Genomic DNA, 21,213 nt, shown 5'->3' on the forward strand with positions numbered 1-21,213 from the left:
ATAGATACCATTGCTTCATCTGTTGGAGCCTTTCGGCCAAAGTTCTAAGAGCCGTTCTGGTCCTTTTATGCCATTCATTTTTATGGGACTGCAATCTGGATCCTGTGGCACCTTAAAGACTAACAGATTTATTTGGGCATAAGCTTTTGTGGGTAAAAAAAAAAAACACTTCTTCAGATGCATGGAGTGAAAATTACAGAAATAGGCATAAATATGTATTGGCACATGAAGAAAAGGGAGTGAGTTACCTTACAAGTGGAGAGCCAATGTTGAAGGCCAATTCAATCAGGGTGGATGTGGTCCACTCCCAATAATTGATGAGGAAGTGACTGTAAGGTAAGGTAACTCCCTTCTCTTCATGTGCCAATATATATTTATGCCTGTTTCTGTAATTTTCACTCCATGCATCTGAAGAAGTGGGTTTTTTACCCATGAAATCTTATGCCCGAATAAATCTGTTAGTCTTTAAGGTGCCACTGGACTCCTCATTGTTTTTGTAGATACTAACTAACACGACTACCCCTCTGATATCTAGATCCTAGTAAATCTAGTTGTTTTCCCCCAATCTGACCATGTAACTCTTTCTGTGGGGTGGACATGGCGAAAGGAGGACATTTTGGTCTGACTTGTAGAGGAGGAAGAGAGTGGGACTCATTTTGTCTTGGAAAATGTAACTAATCTCATCCTGTATTTTGAGAGGTTGCATACATATGTTTCTTGGTTATTACTGTTTATCTGTATAGGCTACAATTCAGCAAAGCACTCACATGTGTGCTTAACTTTAATTATTGACTTCAATGGGACATAAACACATACTCAAAGTTAATCTACAGTTTCAGTGGTGATCCTGCCTCTTTGGTGTGTAATGCGATCAAAACTCAAGTAAACAGGCACTAACCTATAACGCTTAAGAAAATACCATGTGCAAGTATAAATGATCTCTCATAAAGTATCTGACTTTGATTTACTTTTTTCAATAGCTTGACCATGATTTAAAGCATGCTCACGAACTGCGCCAGGCTGCATTCAAGCTGTATGCTTCACTTGGAGCAAATGATGAAGACATTCGGAAGAAGGTGAGTCTGAGAGAGGGTCATCCTTTGGTATTGGCAGCCGTCATGCAGGGAGTGACATCAACCTGGAAGTCATGGTGGAGTGCATTATCACTGATTGAGACAAAGCAGAGAGAATAAAAGCATAAGTGAAGAATGACTAGAATGCAACTTTGGTTTTTGTTCTCGTGTGAACATGTTGGATTTACAAATAATGTGTTATGTTAACCTTATGGTGCAGTTCTTCTGCATGAGTTCCAGAGAAATTTGATTTCACGCTGTGATGCAACAAACGCTATGACAAAATATAATACTATAAATGCTTATTTATGGAAACACCTCCTTTCTAATGCCATAAAGAAATTCACATCTCTCGTATATTGTCCTTCAATATATGGCCTAGTTTTATTCTTAATTTTTGCTAGTATGCAAATATTGTGCATATAAAGCTTTAAGTGATGTGTTTATGGTAAGTGGTCAGCGGAAATTAAAAATCTCTAAAAATGGTTTTGATATTGTAGCATATCCCTTTATTCTTCTTCTAGCAGTGTCCTTATGGGTGCTCCACTGAGGTGTATCGGTGCCCCTGCACCTCTAATCGGAGAAATTTGGTAGGAGTGTTCACGTGCAATCTCCCTCCCTTGTGGTCTGCCTCTAGCCTATCTAGCACTGCATGGGCAAACTGCCTTCAGTTCCTTCTCGAACACCTTTGGCCTCGAATGGAATGAGCAGTAGTGTCTTCCTTCTTTACATTGATAGTGTTTAATATAAATGGTAGCTATTCTTAGAGTTTCCATTTCTTTTTAGTAGTCTAGAGGTTCCATTTTTCAGTTTAAAAAAAATGATGGAGTGCATTATCTCCCCCCCCACACACACACACACAGACCCACTCTCCTGTTGGTAATAGCTTATCTAAAGTGATCACTCTCCTTACAATGTGTATGATAATCAAGGTGGGCCATTTCCAGCACAAATCCAGGGTTTAACAAGAACGTCTGGGGGGGGGGGGAAACAAGGGGAAATAGGTTACCTTGCATAATGACTTAGCCACTCCCAGTCTCTAGTCAAGCCTAAGTTAATTGTATCCAATTTGCAAATGAATTCCAATTCAACAGTCTCTCGCTGGAGTCTGGTTTTGAAGTTTTTTTGTTGTAATATCGCAACTTTCATATCTGTAATCGCGTGACCAGAGAGATTGAAGTGTTCTCCGACTGGTTTATGAATGTTATAATTCTTGACATCCGATTTGTGTCCATTGATTCTTTTACATAGAGACTGTCCAGTTTGACCAATGTACATGGCAGAGGGGCATTACTGGCACATGATGGCATATATCACATTGGTGGATGTGCAGGTGAACGAGCCTCTGACAGTGTGGCTGATGTTATTAGGCCCTGTGATGGTGTCCCCTGAATAGATATGTGGGCACAGTTGGCAACGGGCTTTGTTGCAAGGATAGGTTCCTGGGTTAGTGTTTCTGTTGTGTGGTATGTGGTTGCTGGTGAGTATTTGCTTCAGGTTGGGGAGCTGTCTGTAGGCAAGGACTGGCCTGTCTCCCAAGATTTGTGAGAGTGTTGGGTCATCCTTCAGGATAGGTTGTAGATCCTTAATAATGCATTGGAGGGGTTTTAGTTGGGGGCTGAAGGTGACGGCTAGTGGCGTTCTGTTATTTTCTTTGTTAGGCCTGTCCTATCGTAGGTGACTTCTGGGAACTCTTCTGGCTCTATCAATCTGTTTCTTCACTTCCGCAGGTGGGTATTGTAGTTGTAAGAATGCTTGATAGAGCTCTTGTAGGTGTTTGTCTCTGTCTGAGGGGTTGGAGCAAATGCGGTTGTATCGCAGAGCTTGGCTGTAGACAGTGGATCGTGTGGTGTGGTCAGGGTGAAAGCTGGAGGCATGTAGGTAGGAATAGTGGTCAGTAGGTTTCCGGTATAGGGTGGTGTTTATGTGACCATCATTTATTAGCACAGTAGTGTCCAGGAAGTGGATCTGTTGTGTGGACTGGACCAGGCTGAGGTTGATGGTGGGATGGAAATTGTTGAAATCATGGTGGAATTCCTCAAGGACTTTAAGAAGAACTTAAGAACTCCGGAGCTCAAGTTGAAACTTCTCCTCATGGAGGGTGCACTTAAGCTGCCAACTGACCTTGGTCCTGAAGCCTCATCAGGATGCAGATTGTCCCCAGAGCCTTCAACCCCCAGAGGGGTGAGATCATGGAAAAAGTCGGCTGACTCCCCCCGCAAAGCCTCTAGAAAAAAGGTTCCAAGCCCTCAAACCTAGTCCTTGACCAGCCAGAGAGGATCCCCGGCATCCTCAGTTATCTCGGTACCGACGGCTCTGAAGTGCGGTACCCAGAAACATCAGGAACCCTCCGCTGAGCTTTGCCATGGCACCTAAAGATCTTTATGTGCATAGGCTTGGAAGCAACTGCACTGTCTGCCAGGGATGAGGACAGAGACTGTACCACCTCTAAGAGATCAGCATTGACAGGTCCACCCTCGGCACTGAGTGCATCAAAGCAACCCTCATCAGAGCATTCCTCCATAAATAGCCATGAGTACTGACAAGTCAGCACCGGCACTCCTTGACAGCACTGAGCAAATCAATTGTACTTCAGGAGTTATGTTTCTTGAGGGATCTTATTGTCACGGAGTAACCAGAGTCCCTGCTACCGGAGCCCCAGTACCAAGCACATCTAGATCACTGGAATCAACAGTGCCACTGGGCCATTTACCCACAGCATCCCAGTCAGCTCCACCCTTCTCCAGCAGGGAGTCATACAGTGACCAGGATGACCATCTCTCCCTGGCCTCACACCATGGATCACCATTGCAACATCAGGGACCTTGAATATTCTGCACACTCCTCCTCTTCCAGAATTGCCTTCCCAATTAACAAGGCACTTCTGGACCCTGCCAAGATGATCTGGTAGATACCGGCGTCCACTGCACCAATGTGCAAAAGAGCCGACAAGAAGTATTACATTCCTCCTAAGGAGGCAGACTTCCTCTTTACGCACCGTCAACGTAACTCTATAGTAGCAGATGCGGTTAATGCACGAGGAAAGCAACATCATGCCAAATCAATCCCATATGATAGAGATTGGAAGAGGACCTTTTGTAGGGGGGATTGTTGGGGGGGGATTGCCCAGTTCCCCTGGCTTCAAAACGTGCCTTTCCTGCAAGGAGGCAATCACAATAATGGACAGACACTCTCATTACATCTGGTTCCTTGGAGAGAGATACATTAGCTAGACCTCTTTGGGAGGAAGGCATACTCTTTGGCGACATTATGATTCAGGGTCACAAACTACCAAGCCATAATGGCTAAATATGACTACATAAAATAAGGGAAACTCAACATGTTTATTGACCACTTCTCAGAGGCACAAAAGGGACAATTTCAGGCCATCGTCAAAGAGGGCCAGTTAGCAGCCAGAACAGTGCTGCAATCCACACTGGACACCACAGACACAGTGGCCCACTCAGTCTCGACTGCAGTGGTAATGAGGTGGGCATCCTGGTTACACCTCTCAGGATTGCCCAAGGAAGTGCAGATGACACTCAAGGATCTCCTGTTCAAAGGGCCCAAACTTTTCACCGGTAAGACTGATGCATCTTTCCACACCTTAACTTAAAGGACTCCAGGGCCACACTACGCTCCCTGGGAATCTCACATAAGGACCGACGAGGAAATACGGTTCACAACCACCTCACAGATCCCGACCACCCCAGTTCCTCTAATCACAACAGTGTTATGGCTCACAGCATAAGAGACCCAGGATGCAAAAGTGAAAGCTGTCATCCTCCCATTCCTCAATCTCTCAACCCTCATTCTCTAAGCATCAGTTTAGTATCATACCTTATGCAGCTGGCAGTATTTTCTCCAATTCCTCACCTTTGGCCCATTCCTCACCTCACCAAAACAACAGCGGACCCTTCACCCCAACTTAAGGATCCTCCAACTCCAGGCTTGTCGTCTTCTTGGTTCCAACACTTAGAGAGCAAATACTCTGAGGAGATGAAAAAGGTGTTACTACATAGCATGAAATCTACCACTTGTCGTACTTACCTGCGAAAACGGAAATGATTCCAAATTTGGTGCGATTCCAAACAAGTGGACCCAACATTTTCCTCCATCCCTTCAATTCTGAGTTGCATTGTAGACCTCAAAAGGTCTGGACTCTCTCTTCTTAGTTCACTTAAAGTATATTTAGTGGCCTTCCACCATCCAGTGGACAGGTGTTCAGTATTTGCCCACCAAATGACATGTAGATTCCTTACGGGCATGGGAAACTTCTTCCCACGTGTCAGACCGTCCACCCCAACCTAGGACCTCAGTCTAGTTCTGAGAACATTGACTAAACCGCCCTTCAAGCCTATGGCTTCTTGCTCTGTTATACCTGTCCATGAAGACAGCATTTTTAGTGGCCATTACCTCAGCATGAAGGATAGGGGAAATAGTGGGGTTGATGGCACATCTGCTGTTCATGGTTTTCTTTGAAGACTGTCACCTTGAGGCTACACCCCAAGTTCCTCTCCACCCCAGTAGCCTACTCCTTTCATGTGAATCAGCTAATCCACCTTCCTGTTTTTTTTTGTTTTTTTTTTTTTCAAAAACTACATTGTGATAACAGGGAGGCGATACTACATATGCTGGATGTTAGGAGACCCCTAGCATTTTGCTTGGACAGGACTAAGGACTTTAGGAAGTCTCCTAAACTCTTTCTTTCATTTGCAGAAAGATCCAAGGGTTCTACAATATCAACTCAAAGATTCTTCAAATGGGTCTCTGGTTGCATTAGCCATTGTTACCATGCGTATAACCTGCAGCACTCCACAAGATCTGTTTATACATTGGCGGAGTTTTTTAAAGATGTCCCTATCTCAGAAATCTGCAGGGCAGCGACCTGGGCCTCTGGCCATGCTTTCATGGAATATTATACCATTACTCAAGACTCAATCTCTGATGCCATCTTCGGCTCTGAAGAACTATCATCAATAACAGAAGCCCCAGCACTCCATGGGGAATACTGCTGTGAAATCACCTACAATGGAGTACCCATAGGGACGCTACTCAAAGAAGAAGAGGAAGTTACTCAACTTGTGCAGTAACAATGGTTCTTTAAGATGTGTTGCTCTATGGATGCTCCACAACCGGCCTTCTCCCCTTTACTTCTGTGTCCTTGAGGAGGGGCTCTGCCCTTTGAGTAGAGAAGGAATTGAGGGTGGTTTGCCTGCGCAGTGCTATGTAACCTTGAGATGGGCTGACCAGACACTGCTACCAAAATTCTCCAATTAGGGGAGCAAATACACCTAGAATGAAGCACCCATAGGGTGACACATCTCAAAGTACCATCTTTTCTGCACAAGGTGAGTAACTTCCTCTTGTTTTGCAGTGTAGCATAATGCAAGCTTTTTCTCAGAAGTAAACATAAGGAAGCAGTAATGTTTAAAAGTAGATTCATGGCTAGCTCCTATCAGGCAAACCACACTGGAGATGGCAGTGCAAATAAAATGATGAGTGGCAATTGTAAAATCAGTGTGATCACCAGTGATAATGACCAGAGTATTCTCTCCTACTTGGTTTGTCCTCATCTGTGCATATGAGGCACTTAACTACACTTGGAGCTTGTTAGTTCTGATAGACCTTGACAGATGTTTGTGGTAATCTAAGAGTGAAATATGGCGATAGAATTGCTATGAAAATAAATATTGGATTTTTATTATGAATAAAATAGGATAAAAAAGCAAGAATGACCTATCACAACACACAATACTGCATGATCCAGGTCAGAACTATTAGGCCATGTCTTACAGAACTATTAGACCATGTCTTAAGCTTACAGTGGCACACCTGTACTAATACAGCTGTCCCACTATAAGAGCGCTCGTGTAGCTGTGTTATGCCGACAGGAGAGAGCTCTCCGGTCAACGTAATAAAAACAGCTCAACAAGCGGTGGTAGCTGTATTGGCAGGAGAGCATCTCCCGCCAACAGCATAATGCACCCAAGCGCTTATGCTGACAAAACTTATGTCGTTCAGAGGTGTGTGTTCTTTCACACCTCTGAGTGACAAAAGTTTTTCTGACATAAGTGCTAGTGTAGACTTGTCCTGTGTGTCCTCTTCGTATGACACACTTAAAAAATCTACAGTTGTACATAGTTAGTTTTACAGTTTTTACCATTTTTATTGTTTTTGTTGTAGTTTTTAATAGTTTGATAGTTTTAGAAGTAGGATTGGGGTTCCTATTTGGGGAGTTTTGTTCCCCATGAACACCCCTCCTCCCTGGACCCACATGTTGGTACTGGACCATGCCATAATCCCCAGGCTTTACAATCTGTGCCTCCTGCCCCGCGTTCCTTCTCGAGTCAACGACGAACATCAACTCTGCCTCTTACTGCTTGGGAGAAGCCAACATTGCATCCAGGTGCAGTATCTGCTAGTCCTTCCCTAGCCATACCTGAGAAGGCCGGGCTCTCCGCTTCCAAAAGCACCTCCTGGAAGTCCTCATGAGGCCTCATTTGGACCCTGGCCGCGGAGACACCCCCATCTCCCCTCCGTACATCGGGCTGAGGCTGCCAGGAGTGCACCACCAACTATGGAGGCAGAGGCCAGCACTGGTGGTACCACCACTATGGACCCTGCACCGGGGACTAGTCAGGAGGTAAGAAAGCATGTACATAAGCATGGCGATAAGTTTTCCTCTAAGCCTAAGAAGGGAACGAACTCTAGTCATGGGGACAGAGCGTGCCCTAACACGCACAAACATTAAAAAAAGCTGTATAAATCGACAGATCTGCCAGTATTGAGTGCAGACCACACACAGTTAACATCAGCATCCCTGAGAGCCAGAGAGCCATCCAATCCAGGGAAAACCATTCTCCCATTCCAGTTCCAGGGACTGAAAAAGTGCCCTTGACTCCAGGGAGGTCGTGAAAAGTGCCACAGCCCCAGGAAGTGTTTGTCCTGGGAAAACCAAGGTCCTCACCCCTTCTGGGGCCCTGTACTTTCAGGGGGATCTCCGGCACCAGATATGAAGTATCTGAGGCACTCCTCACCTCTCGCTCCAACAGCGTACACATTTCCACCGGCTCTGACAGTGCAGCCGATGGTACTGAGTTTTCATTTTTGGAGGACTCGGATGAGAGTCAAGGACCATCCATCCCATCCCACCACTATGAGGAGGCCTTCCACATCATGGCAGCATCCTCAACTCCAGCAGCCTCAGAGCCACTGGTTTCCCCTGCCATGGGGCCCTCCTCAGCACCTTCCGGAACCATTATGTTGGCCCTATGGGGATCCTGGCCCCAATACCCACCATTAGAACCTGCCTGTTCAATTAGGGAGGCTTCACCTATTTCACCGTCATGGGCGCCTTTGAGCTTGGAACCAGTAATGGGAGATGAGCCACTCAGTCCAGCTCAGACAGTATTGCTGGAACAGTTGAGATTCCTGTTGTCCTCTCCTGATGCAGCAGTGGCTTCAACAACCCCCAATCTTCTGATGACTACTACCAATTCCAGGATCTCTTGCATTAGAATGGCGAGTGAGCTTCAGATTCCTCTGGAGGAAATCCAAGACACTGAGCATAAGCTGCTGGATATACTTCACTCATCAGAGCCAAATAGAGTTGCTCTTCCAATCAACAATGCCATTCTTGAGCCAGCTCACACAGTTTGACATACAGTGGCCATATGTACATTTACCCCAAAGGAGGCAGAAAAAAAGATACTATGTACTAGCCAAGGGGTCTGAATTTCTGTTCTCACACCCAATTCACTTGTGGTCCAGGCAGCGATGGAACGGGCTAGGCAGCAGCATCCATGCTGCACCCATCTGACAGGGAGGGCAAGAGACTGGACCTTTTAGGCTACAAAGTCTTTTCTTGAGCCAGCCTTCAATTCAGGATTTCGAATTATCAGGCATTATTTGCCAAATATGATTTCCTGAATTACAGCAAATTGGAGGACTGTGTCAAGAAACTGCCACAACAGGACCAGGCCTGCTTTCAGGCAATAATTGAAATGGGGATGGTGATAGCAAAGACCTCATTCCAATCAGCAGCAGGTGCGGCAGATACTTCATTATGCGCAGTTGCCACTGGCATCATCATGAGGAGGGAGTCGTGACTCCATTCCTCTGGTTTTCCCAGGGAGGTGCAAAACATTACTGAAGACTTCCCTTTCAGTGCATCCCATCTTTTCAACCAGAAAATGGACAATTCCCTCCACACTCTCAAGGATTCAAGAGCTACACTCTGTTCCTTGGATATTGCACACCAGCGCCAAAACTAAGTTCTACTGCCACAGTCTGCACAGTGTTACAGAACCTTTCAGATTTTCCATCAACGGCCTTATGAATCACCAAGAAAGCATCAGAAGAAAACCACCGTCAGGCAAAGGGAGTAGATACTATTGTCTAATTGATGAGTTCAGTGGTTCCATAAGGGGAAATAAGGGTGGTTGTTTCTAAGGTAAATTCTCTTTTCATATGCAAAATTTAGAATGTTATCGATAAACCACAGCAAAACAGTAGCATTTACAAGTAATACAAAAGTTGTCCACCTTATGTTGTTTATGCACCATTAACTTTTTTCTCCAGATCATTGAGACTGAAAATATGATGGACCGAATTGTGAATGGTTTGTCTGAGTCTAGTATCAAGGTGCGGCTATCTGCAGTCAGGTATGAGCTTTCCTTATCTAATTAAAATAATTTTCAGAGTGTTTAACTCTGCTTTTTTTTTTTTGGTCCTTGATTTGCTGTCCATCAAACACTAAAACTAACGTAAAGTAGTTTCTAGTCTCTGAAAATTCATTAGAGATGATAGTAAAATATTTCTTGGTGTTTGTTGTATTAATTATCATCAAATTCCTAGCTATATCTGTATGGAGAGAAACAGTGAAAGTATTTCACAGACCTCATTTCATTTTTCTTTGTAGATGTTTGCACAGTTTGTCCCGGTCTGTGCAGCAGCTACGGACGAGTTTCCAGGATCACGCCGTATGGAAACCCTTAATGAAGGTGAGATGAAAAATAGCAAGAATCACACACTTGGAAGTGGATGTGACCTGTTCATCAGTTACAGTGTCTTTTTGTAGAATCTTAATAGTTATCACCTTGACATCTGATATGTGTGATCTGTTCTGGAGGCTCACAAATCAGCAAAAGCCCAGTAACAACAAACAGTGTCGTTACCTGCACTTTCTCTTTTGAAATGTAACACAATCTATTACAAAATAAGACAGGCACTGAGAGCCATATTGCCCCTAGCCCTTACTCAGCAACATAGGAAAGGGCTCCCCTCTGCTCCCCTGCTTAGCCTATAACTGGCAACTGAGGTTGAGGCTGCAGCTGTTTTGTGGAGGGGATATTGATCCTACATTCCACCTGCAATACTTTCCCAGGGAGTGGGATGCTGGAAGAGGCAGGGCCATGATGTGGGTAGAGCATTCCTCTTCAGCCTAATGCAAAATCTCTCATATTGCATTGTCACATGCACTGCAGTTTATTGAACGACTGAGTGGTTGTAAAGAATGGGTTGTACTGAATTAGTGAAAAAGGACAGAGGAAGACTAATTGCACTGCACATACTACTCTATCTATGGGAAAATGGCAGCTTCTGGAGGAGAGAATGGGCAAACCAACCAGAAACAGTGTGCAAGGCTAAGAGATTTTGTTCCTGTGATTTGCCTAGTTAAGCATAGAACAAAAGAGCAGATGTGCTGGAACAGGAGAGAGAGAGAGAATGAGGAAGCTGTGAGGCACTCTGTGCAGAGTGTTTCCTGTTTCTGCAGTTCCCCATTTGCCCTCAAGTATGCAGGGTGGCTAAGCTTATTGCATAGAAGCCAATGTTGTTATACTGAATAGCTGACACCTCCATGAAAACCTGTTCAGTCACAGCTTTGATCAAAAAAGCAAATAAGATGATATGTTACCTGAAGAAACAGAATACAGCGTTTCTGTAATACTACTAATAGATAATAATGAAAATATTATAATGTTGTTTTGTAAATCAGCAGTATAACCATACCTAGACAGTGTGTTCAGTTCTGGGCACTTGACCTCAAAAATCATATAGCAAAAATAGGAAAGGTACAGAGAAGGGCAACAAAAATGAGTAGACAAATAGAAAGATTAGGGCCATATAACTTAGAGAGTTGATGAATTAGTGATGACATGGTGGAGGTATATAAAATAATGAATAATGTAAAAAGGTCAGCCAAAAATTCCCGTTTACGATGTTTCATATTACTAGAACAAGGAGACATTCAATGAAATTAAAAGGCAGCAAATTTTAAACTGAAAAAGGGAAATTATCCTGTGGAACTCATTGCAAATCCTGAGTTTAACAGGATCCACAGCTAAATTAGACTGGATAAAAATGTGTAAAGGATATAAACTCCCCTGTTTCATGATATAAGCCAGGCAGGCGTGTCAGCAACCTTAGCTTCAACACATCTTCAGAGATTGAAGTGGTACAGAATCAAGAAGAGCCAGGAACTCTGACAACAAGGTACATAAGGGCTTGGAGAATGCAGGCCTCTGTAAAAGGCAGCAAGAGTACTGCCATTCTGAGAACTACCCCGGCTTTCGTTCACAAGTGAAACAGCACAAGTGTGTCAGATCCGAAGGGGTTTCTGGACTAAGAGATGACTCTCAACCAGTCTGTTTGATGCTTCAGCAGTGAGTGCTGGTTCTTAGAATCCTTTCTCTTGCTGCTGACTGTGCCACCAAATTAGGGTGTGTTGGTTTAATTGTGGATGACATTTGACCCTGACTTGGGATGGGTGACTTCTGTGGAGCAAAGTTGGACTTCTTTGCCCATTACCCCCTCAAGTTTCAGTAGTCCTGGGTGCCTGGACAGTCTTGGGTCTTAGTTTTTGGGTTTGCCATCAGTGGAGTTTGCAAGGAGTCTCAGGGAGTCTCAGATTCAAGACTATTCCTTTGTAGGTCCTTATCGTCCAAGCCTATAGTTGGGGTCTCTCTTGTACTCCATTAAGGTTACCTGCAGACCGGATTTATCTGCCTTGGGCATCTCTAGAACCTGGATACCTCATAGGACAACCACCTTTTCTTTATGAATTCTGAACTTCTTGGCCATATTGACCTCTAGTTTCCACAATTTTATGAGTCAGCCTTCTAACCTTCTACCCTGTCACTGGAGAAGGATCTGTTCTGGGTCTGGTGTTGTTTAACATCTTTATTAATTACCTGGATGTAGGAATAGAGAGCATAGTGATCAAATTTGCAGATGACACAAAGCTAGGGGGACTTGCCAACACTTTGGAGGATAGAGCTAAAATTCAAAGGAATCTTGATGAATTGGAGAACTGGGCTATCGACAACAAAATGAAATTCAACAAAGACAAATGTAAGGTGCTACATTTAGGGAACAAAAACCAAATGTGCAAATACCGAATGGGGGATAACTAGCTTTGCAGCAGCACTGAGAAGGATCTGGGAGTTGTGGTGGATCACAACCTCAACATGAGTCAACAATGCAATGCTGTTGCAAAAAAAAAAAAAGTGCAATTGTGGGTTACATAAACAGAGGCATACCATGCAAGTCATGGGAGATGATAATACCACTCTACTCAGCGCTGATTAGGCCTCAGCTGGAGTACTGTGTCCAATTTTGGTCACGGCTATATGAAAAGGATGTAGAGAAACTGGAAAGGATCCAGAGGCGAGAGACAAAAATTATCAAAGGTTTGGAATGTATGTCGTATGAGCAAAGGCTGGAGGAATTGGGTATGTTTAGTTTGGAAAAGAGGAGATTCAGGAGGGACATGATAGTGGTCTTCAAATACTTGAAAGGCTGCCATAAAATAGATGGAGAAAAATTGTTCTCTTGCCACAAAGGGCAGGAAAAGAGGCAATGGGTTCAAACTACAGCTTAGCAGATTTAGATTAAATCTCTGGAAATACTTCATACTGTAACTGTAAGAACAGTAGGACAATGGAACAAACTGTCTAGGGAAGTCATGGAATCTCCTTCACTTGAGATTTTCAAAAAGAGGCCAGATAGCCATCTGTCTTGGATGGTTTAGACACAACAAATCCTGCATCTTGGCTGGTGGTTAGACTAGATGACCCTTGTGGTCCCTTCAAACCCTATGGTTCTATGCCCTGGTCTACACTAATGGGGGGTGGGGTTGACCTAAGATATGCGAATAGCGTAGCTGAAGTCAGCGTATCTTAGGTTAACTTACCTGGCTATGAGGACGGCGGTGAGTCGACCGCTGCCGCTCCCCCGTCGACTCCGCTTCCGCCTCTCAACAAGATGTGATAAATCGATCCCCAATAGATCGATCGCTACCCACCCTATGATTCTGTGACTATCAACTCTTTTCCTCTTTTTAGGTGAAGACAGCAGTTTGATATTTCTGAACAATGGCAGGAGAACGTGGCCATCCATTCCAAAAAAGCCTTCTTGAGCCAGTCTATGATCTCTGGCTCAGCCTTGTACCCATCCCTGTTCAAAAGGGAATATAAAATGTATCCATATCTTCAAAATGGATCTGACTTCTTTTACGAGCATTCTGCTCTTGGTTGCTTATTGTATTTGTGACCACAGAAAGAGCCAGACCAGAGAGAGCTGCCCAGTCCATTGATCAGCAGAAAAATCTTAGGGATGGATTTGCTTGGTAGGAAGGAATGTCAGCAATATTGTAATTAGGAAGTTCATGTTTTCAAGCATTTCTCCATTACCAAGCATTGGCTGTCCTTTAGGAACTGTGTCAAGGCAAATTCATTTCAGTAGCTTTAGTGGTATATTGTCTTAAACTTACTTTTGGTTGACTTTCCTGTAACAATTCTGCCTTTCTGTCCTCTCATTATATAAATTATACCCACTTACATCAGTAAGTTACACCACATTTTACATCACCTCTGACTTTGATCCTTGCCTTTCAGTTAGTGGCTCACTAGTTCCCCCAGAAAAGAGAAGCTGCTTACTTTTAAACAATTGAGTATAGTTATTCAGTCAGCTTGAAAAGCATGATTTATAAGGAAAATATTTCTGGCTAGTGCTAAATAAATGTACAGTCCTTCTGTCAAACATAAGAGGTACTTCTCTCTCTGTGGGCATGCTCTCACAACGACATGTGAGGAACTGAGGCCCACAGAAGGATGCCATTGGATTTATATCTGTCCTTTTGGCCTTATTCTCTACTGCCCTATACTTTACTTACAATGTGTGTATAAATGACTATCCAAGGTGCCAGGCAGTGGAGAATCGGGCGCTTTTTTAACATTTTGTTGGCAGCTAATAGGGAAAACTTACTAGATCTTTTATCCTACATCTCCTTTCCACAATGCAAAGTGTGGAACTATCCCCCAGTATATAACTGTTGTAATGTAGGGAAAAAGAATTTAAATCTCAAAATAGTTATAAAAATGAAAAAAGACTTGAACAAGTCTTCCTTAAGATGACTGGCTGAAGGTATTACAGCTGTATAGGGGGGAGAAGAGGGGTCTACAAAGGGAACTTAGTTTAAAGTTGTGTATAAAAAGGGATCACAAGTTCATTGGTGACAGCAGCAACAGGAGAGAAAACCAACTACTGTAACAATAGTAATAATAAAGGTCAGGTTTAAAAAATGGAATAATTTTTTTGTTGGAGGCAAACGGTTAGAAATTTCGTGGCGGAATCTAATTTAGTGGGATACAAGAACAAAAGATAGAGAACAGATGTCGGCAGTATCTTTGGAAATGGGATTTGAGGCTCATACTAGTTTTTGCTCATGCATAGGACTACACCACACACACAATTAGGGCTTAGGAAGGAATTATTATCCACAAGGTAAAAAGTATAAAAAAAGGATTTTTTTGTTTTTGTTTTCCGTTCTCTTATGCATTGAACAGGGATCTTTCAATAGCAAGTGGAGTCTATTCCCTGCCACAGCAGAAGGGTGGGCATTGGACTGTACTGTCATCTTCATCTTCTTCTTCTTCTTAAATAAAGTATCCTGTACTGCCATATCTGTAAGCAGTAACAGATCACGAACAGAGAGCTTGGTGCATCTTGATCTCTCCTCTTCCCTGCCTGTGGCACACAATAGTTTAGTTTCCCGTAATATTTTGGTCTAATTCTGGTGGTTGGCTTGTTTTGGGCATGGATAGGCGGTGTTTAGTGGCTTGTGATATACAAGAGGTCAGAATAGATAACCTGGTGGTTCCTTCTAGCCTTAAACTCTGACTCAGTAAATCCCAATTAAAACCACTTTATTCTCCTTTGAGTATATATCAGGGGTGGCCAACCTGTAGCTCCAGAGCCACATGCGGCTCTTCAGAAGTTAATATGTGGCTCCTTGTATAGGCACCAACTCCGGGGCTGGAGCTACAGGCGCCAACTTTCCAATATGCCAGGGGGTGCTCACTGCTCAACCCCTGGCTCTGCCACAGGCCCTGGCTCCATTCCACCCCTTCCCACCCTCTCCTCTGAGCCTGCCACGCTCTTGCTCCTCCCCTCCCCCTCCACTCCCCAAGCCTCCTGCACACCACAAAACAGCTGATCGGGAGGTGTGGGGAGTAAGGGGGAGGTGTGGGGAGTGGGGAGCTGATGCGGGAGCTGCTGATGTATTACTGTGGCTCTTTGGCAATATAGATTGGTAAATTCTGGCTCCTTCTCAGGCTCAGGTTGGCCACCTCTGGTATATATCCTTATAGGAGCTCCACTATAGGATGTGTGTGCATCTGTGTGCTCTTGACTGGAGATTGTAATCCCAGCTACTTGGGAGGCTAAGGTTGATGGATCACTTGAGCTTAGGGGTTCTGGGCTGCAGTGTGCTATCCAGTTGGGTGTCTGGTGCCACTGACAGCCTGGCCAGCGGGTGGCTGAAGGAATGGCTAGACCAACAAGAAAGACATGTGGTGATTGGCACTTTTCCTGTGAGGGCTGATGGACCGATCAGACAAGGTGACGGTTACTTGAGTTTTTTGAGATGTTTTGTCCCTGTGGGTGCTCTATCCCCTACCCTTCTTTCCCTCTGCTGTGGAGTCTTTGGCTTTGTAGTCTCTGGCTTCCCGGGTGAGAAGGAAATGAGTGCAGCAAAGTTCACACCTACTTATATGCCCTCGTATCTAAGCACAAGATGCTTAGCTGTAATACATCAGACACTGTTTTCACAGTCTCCAGTCAAGAATGCTCAAGTGCATCCTCATCCTATGGTGGAGCACCCATAGGGACAAAACCTCTTGAAGAACTCAAGGTATTGTATGGGTAAGTAACTTCTTATCCCACATCCAAGAATGAAAAAGTGGTTTTGGGCATTCTTACTTTTATAACAGTTAAATGTAAAAGCACAATGATTTAAGGAAACACACTTAAGGATTGTTCAAGCAAGCTGATTCTGTAGCACTCTGTAATCACAGTTAATTATATAGGGGTAGATAGTTGCAGTTTGCACAAAGCCCTTTGTAGGAGGCTGTTCAGAGTTGCCATTACCCCAAGGGAGAACATGTATCTCCAATGACTCATTCCCTCCTGGGCTGCTCAGTGCATTGAAGAGATGCATTTTGTGCACCATTCATAGTGTAAGATAGTGTAGATTGCTCCCCTTGGTGTGCCAGCTCTGTAGTCCACTGAAAAGGAAGAAGTGAGACTCTTTCAAAATAATTTGCTCCACAGAGGAACAGCTGTTATGGCCCATGTAAGATCAGAACATGTAAGTGGTGGGGAAGACTATCAACTGCTCCACCTCACCTTCACATAGGCGTCAGTACCATGCATATCACAATGCCTGAAGGTCTTTTTGTTCAAAAACTGCTCTACTTCAACAGGATGACTGTGGAAGTGGATTCCCAAATCCCAGCATAACCCTTCATTGCAGTACAAGGGCACTGAGGCTCATCTGGTGGCTCTTGCTAAGCAAAACCGTAACGTTGTTTAAAAGTGATCTTAGTCTTGTTCATAACAATTAATGGAGCTCCCCACTCTACTCCTTATGCCCTTAGGTTTTACAGAATGCTCCAGATGAAGTCCTGGTGGTAGCATCTTCCACATTATGCAACCTTCTCCTTGAATTCTCCCCAAGCAAAGAGGTTGGTATTCACCTATCATTTCCTCTTATTGCTTGTTTAGTAGAACTGTGTGTTACAACAATGACTTTTGAGTAAACAAAGAAGTTTTTTAATCACTATCAGGTGATTATACGGTAGTTGTAATGTTTGGATGATGGAATTTTATCACTGATATTCTGTCAATTAAAAAAAAAAACTTAATTATTCAGTGATATGACAGAATAGGTGGTCCCATCTAATGTAGTTAGACATGAGTATGCTGTATGAGCCCTAACTTTACTGATAGACTCTTCCTTTAATAAGATTTTAAAACACTTTTCATTTATAATTCTGCCTTGTTGCCTGTGCTGTATCTGCTCTAGAGATAAATCAGATAACTTCAATCTACAGGGCTGTCAAACCAACAACTTTCACAAGCTCTAGAATCTCTCTTGTTTTTTTTTTTAAACCATTATCTAGTTAATTGCTGATAATTTTAGCAGGTAAAATGCAGATGCGGGTGACGAGTGGGGAAGTGGGAGTACCAGCAAGGAAGGAAATGCAGAGGGATGAACCTAGAAGGCATACAAAAAAGGGAGAAAAAGAGAAGGTTGGGGAAGAAATAGAAACAAAGGGCAGGAATAATGGTGCAGATATCCGAACTGAGTGATGCTGGGTATGACAATGAGGGACTGAATAAATAGTAAGTTATAATCATAACTAAAATCTGTTACTACATAAAGGCCAGAGGCTCTCCTTGATCTGTGTGCAAATCTGTCTCCCACATCTGTGGTGTGAAGGGAGTACATAATTCTAGATTTATCTCTCTGCCCATGGGCCACAATTACAAATGGACTTCAGTCTTCTCCAGGAGATAAGTTTGACAGCTGAGAGGTAAGCCATGTATTTTACCTTCAGCACTTTGAGTTCACAGACTTGAAACCCAATTATGCCTTCATTAAATACAATGGCAAAACACTTGTTGGCATCACTGTGAGCAGAAATGGGCCATAACTGCAGGAATGTGATTTCACCAGGCTGAGCAAAAGTGAATGCTCAAGAAAGTTCTTTTTCATTAATTGCATTGTATAGTGCATTGGCTTATATGAAGTACACTATGCATTTCACCATGCAGTGTATGTGCTTCATGAGTATCAGTATATGTTGCACACAGCGTACAAATATTCATATTGCCACCTAAGAAGTGTAGCATATGGTCAGTATATTCTTTAGGCATTTCATTCTATAATGTATTCATTTTACTGTGATGTATGCATTTCTGTATTATAGTGGACAAAACATTCATCTCTTGGGCTATAATTTTCAGTATTTGATCTAAGCCCATAGGTGACTTTTTTTAAGTTTGAGGAAAATCCCTTCATCTGCTCTGTGATGAGAAGTGGAAAAAACGCTTCTCATGTTATAAAGTAATTTTATCCACACATTTTTAAACATGGCTACCAAAAAAGCAACTGATTAGCCACTTGAAACTTGGCATGGCCATAGATAGTCCTTATTGAGAGCTAGTGCCCTTGTTTGATTAGGCTGGAAAATGGTTAAAAATAAAGATGTTATAAGCAATTGGAAAAAATGCTCATCAGTATGCTCAGTAGTGATATGCCATAACTTTATCAGAGCTTAGTCATCTTTGTGACCTCATTGTACATTTCTTGCCTCTATCATGGCTAGGGGATCAGACAGAGTGTGTTGCACTCTGGCTGCTAATGGGCCCATTTATATGGGCTTCTCTTCCCCAAGAGATCTCATCGTGTTTAGACTTCTTCATGAGGAGCAGAATTAGCTAAAAAAAGCTGACCACAACTAACTGGTCAGTATAGACAATGACAAATAGTGCTCAGCGTCATGTCAACGGGCTGTGCTTATAGCCTTGCCTACAGTGACCAGTCAGCCAGGAGTACTGTGGTGTCAGCTAACTCCACTTCTCATAACATCTAAATGTGATCAGATCTCCTGGTGAAGACAAGCCCTTTGATGGAGACTCTCTCTCGATAAAAAAATGTACACGCTGTTTATGCAAATGTGTCTTTACTTAGACATGATTTGCCAGAATAAAAGGAGAGACTGTTTTGAAATTCCTTCATATAGCTATGAAATATATTATTTTATTTAACATACTCTGTATTTTCTTTTTTATTTGCAGCACTTTAAGATTTGTACATTAAATACCAACTACAGTAGCAAAAATAATTTTGTCCGTGTATTTAGTTGAGCTGAGCTGGAGCAGGATTTTTTGATGCATGAAAAATTCAGAGATTTTGAGGTTTTTTTGTTCTGTCTCAGGACAAAAAAAATCCTGGAATTTTCTATGGAATATCTTCCCAGCTGGCAGCCTGCCCACCCTTTCTCCAGGGCAGAGGGCAGCCCAGGGAGACAGCCAGGTTGGGAACCAACTGCCAGGCTCCCCAGGAGCCCCAGCTCCACAGCAGCCATCCTGCCAGTGACCCTGGGAGTCCCAGCTCCAGCTCCTGCCTGACTTCCATCAGCATTTTGCCAAATTTAACAGATTGGCTGCTCTAGTGTTTAGCATCTTAATTCAAATCCTTATTTCAGTTGCCAAGGAGTATCAGCATATTTTTCACACTCAATTATAATAGTACTTTTTCAATATTGAGACAAATATTAATACCATTGTGGCGATGGTGTTTGTTAGAAAAAAGCTAATGGTATACATTTAATCTCAATCAGGTGATAAAATTTACAGTTAAGTTTTTGCAAGAATATATGACATTTTATTACTGTTTATTCTACATAGTTTCAGAATAAACTATGTCACCCAAGATGTTTCATCTTTAAACTTGTAATGGTTAATTCATATTTGTAAATTAACATTTGCCAAATCATTCCACAGCGGTGTTCTGCCAACCTGTAACAAAAGACCTTAGTATAAAGCACGTGTGCAAGCAAACAGAATTAAGGGCCAAATTCTGCATTCACATATACTGATGTAAATTTGGTGAAATTCACCCCTGTGTAAGGGGCCCTAACCTATTTTGGGGCCTTATGTGAATCATAAATGGTGCAGAGCGCTTTTGCAGACCTTGTGCACAGAGTGAATATCCCCCAGTCTGGAGTAATTCCACTGACTTTGGAGATGTTATTCTAGATTTACATAACTGAGGGTAGAATTTGGCCTGTTGTTCCCATGGCAACCTGAACCCTGAGTTTCCTGACTATTGTGGATTCACGGTCTCAAGCTTTTATCATTCTGTGACTGTAGTTTCTGTTTCATTTAATAATCTGGGGCTTTCTAAATCCATCTGTTTGTATTTGTCCTGTAACCTCATTGTCTGATAATATCACAAGCGGTTTGAGTTTTTCTCAGGTTGTCACCAGAATTCTTAAGAGTTAGCCTTATTACACTTGGTGGTTGTTCTATTGTTTATATACGTGTTGAACTCATTACATCTCAATGTGTCTTCATTAGTGAATGTGAAGAGCAAGTTTAAATGCAATTAAAGACAGTGAAACCTGTCTTGTGTGTCTGCTCAAGGGATCAAAAATCAGTTGCTTAATTAAGATAGTCTTTTATTAAAGGTGCTTCACTGCTAGCAGTCTATTGAGACAGAAGGTTGTCTGAAAAGGGTGTGTGTGCATACACATTTCATTATAGTTATGTCTACAGTTCCTCAGTAAATAACCAAGATCCACCTCGAGATAAACACAGTATGCAATACCACATTTGATAGATCATTGATGTACATGTAAGTTCAGTAAATTCATGGTGTTCTAAAGCTGTATGTTTTTTCCTGTTCATTACAGCCTATTTTAGAATCAGGAGCCATAGAACTTCTTTGTAGTTTAACCCAGAGTGAAAATCTTGCTTTGCGAGTGAATGGCATTTGGGCTTTAATGGTAAGTGCTCACTCCAATGAAACATTGTTTATGCAAACACCACACACAACCAGTCAACCACCAAAACACACTGCAAGGAAGGGAGACGCAGAGCTTTACTTTTGGCCATGAAGATCATATCAGTTACTAAAAACAACATTGCAGATGTTCAGCCTGCCTATATGTGTGACTATACAAGAAAATAGTGATCTGTCCCTGAAAGTATATTAAGAACATAAGAACAGCCATACTGGGTCAGACCAATGGTCCATCTAGACCAGTCTCCTGTCTTCTGACTGTAG

The 21,213-nt window shown here is 42.9% G+C and overlaps 1 protein-coding gene across 13 annotated transcripts in view; it reads left to right on the plus strand.

Annotated features, from left to right (window-relative positions):
- ARMC8 (armadillo repeat containing 8) overlaps positions 1-21,213 on the plus strand; it is a 181,839-nt gene that overhangs the window by 135,544 nt on the left and 25,082 nt on the right. For all 13 annotated transcript variants that reach the window (XM_073360247.2, XM_073360250.2, XM_073360258.2 and 10 more), the window contains 5 exons: positions 981-1,076; positions 9,657-9,739; positions 9,997-10,078; positions 17,015-17,101; positions 20,840-20,932. In XM_073360247.2, the coding sequence (XP_073216348.1) occupies positions 981-1,076; positions 9,657-9,739; positions 9,997-10,078; positions 17,015-17,101; positions 20,840-20,932 (441 nt within the window). The remainder of the gene's footprint in view (positions 1-980; positions 1,077-9,656; positions 9,740-9,996; positions 10,079-17,014; positions 17,102-20,839; positions 20,933-21,213) is intronic.

Source organism: Lepidochelys kempii, chromosome 9, assembly GCF_965140285.1.
Source record: "Lepidochelys kempii isolate rLepKem1 chromosome 9, rLepKem1.hap1, whole genome shotgun sequence".
NCBI classification, from domain to species: Eukaryota; Metazoa; Chordata; order Testudines; family Cheloniidae; genus Lepidochelys; species Lepidochelys kempii.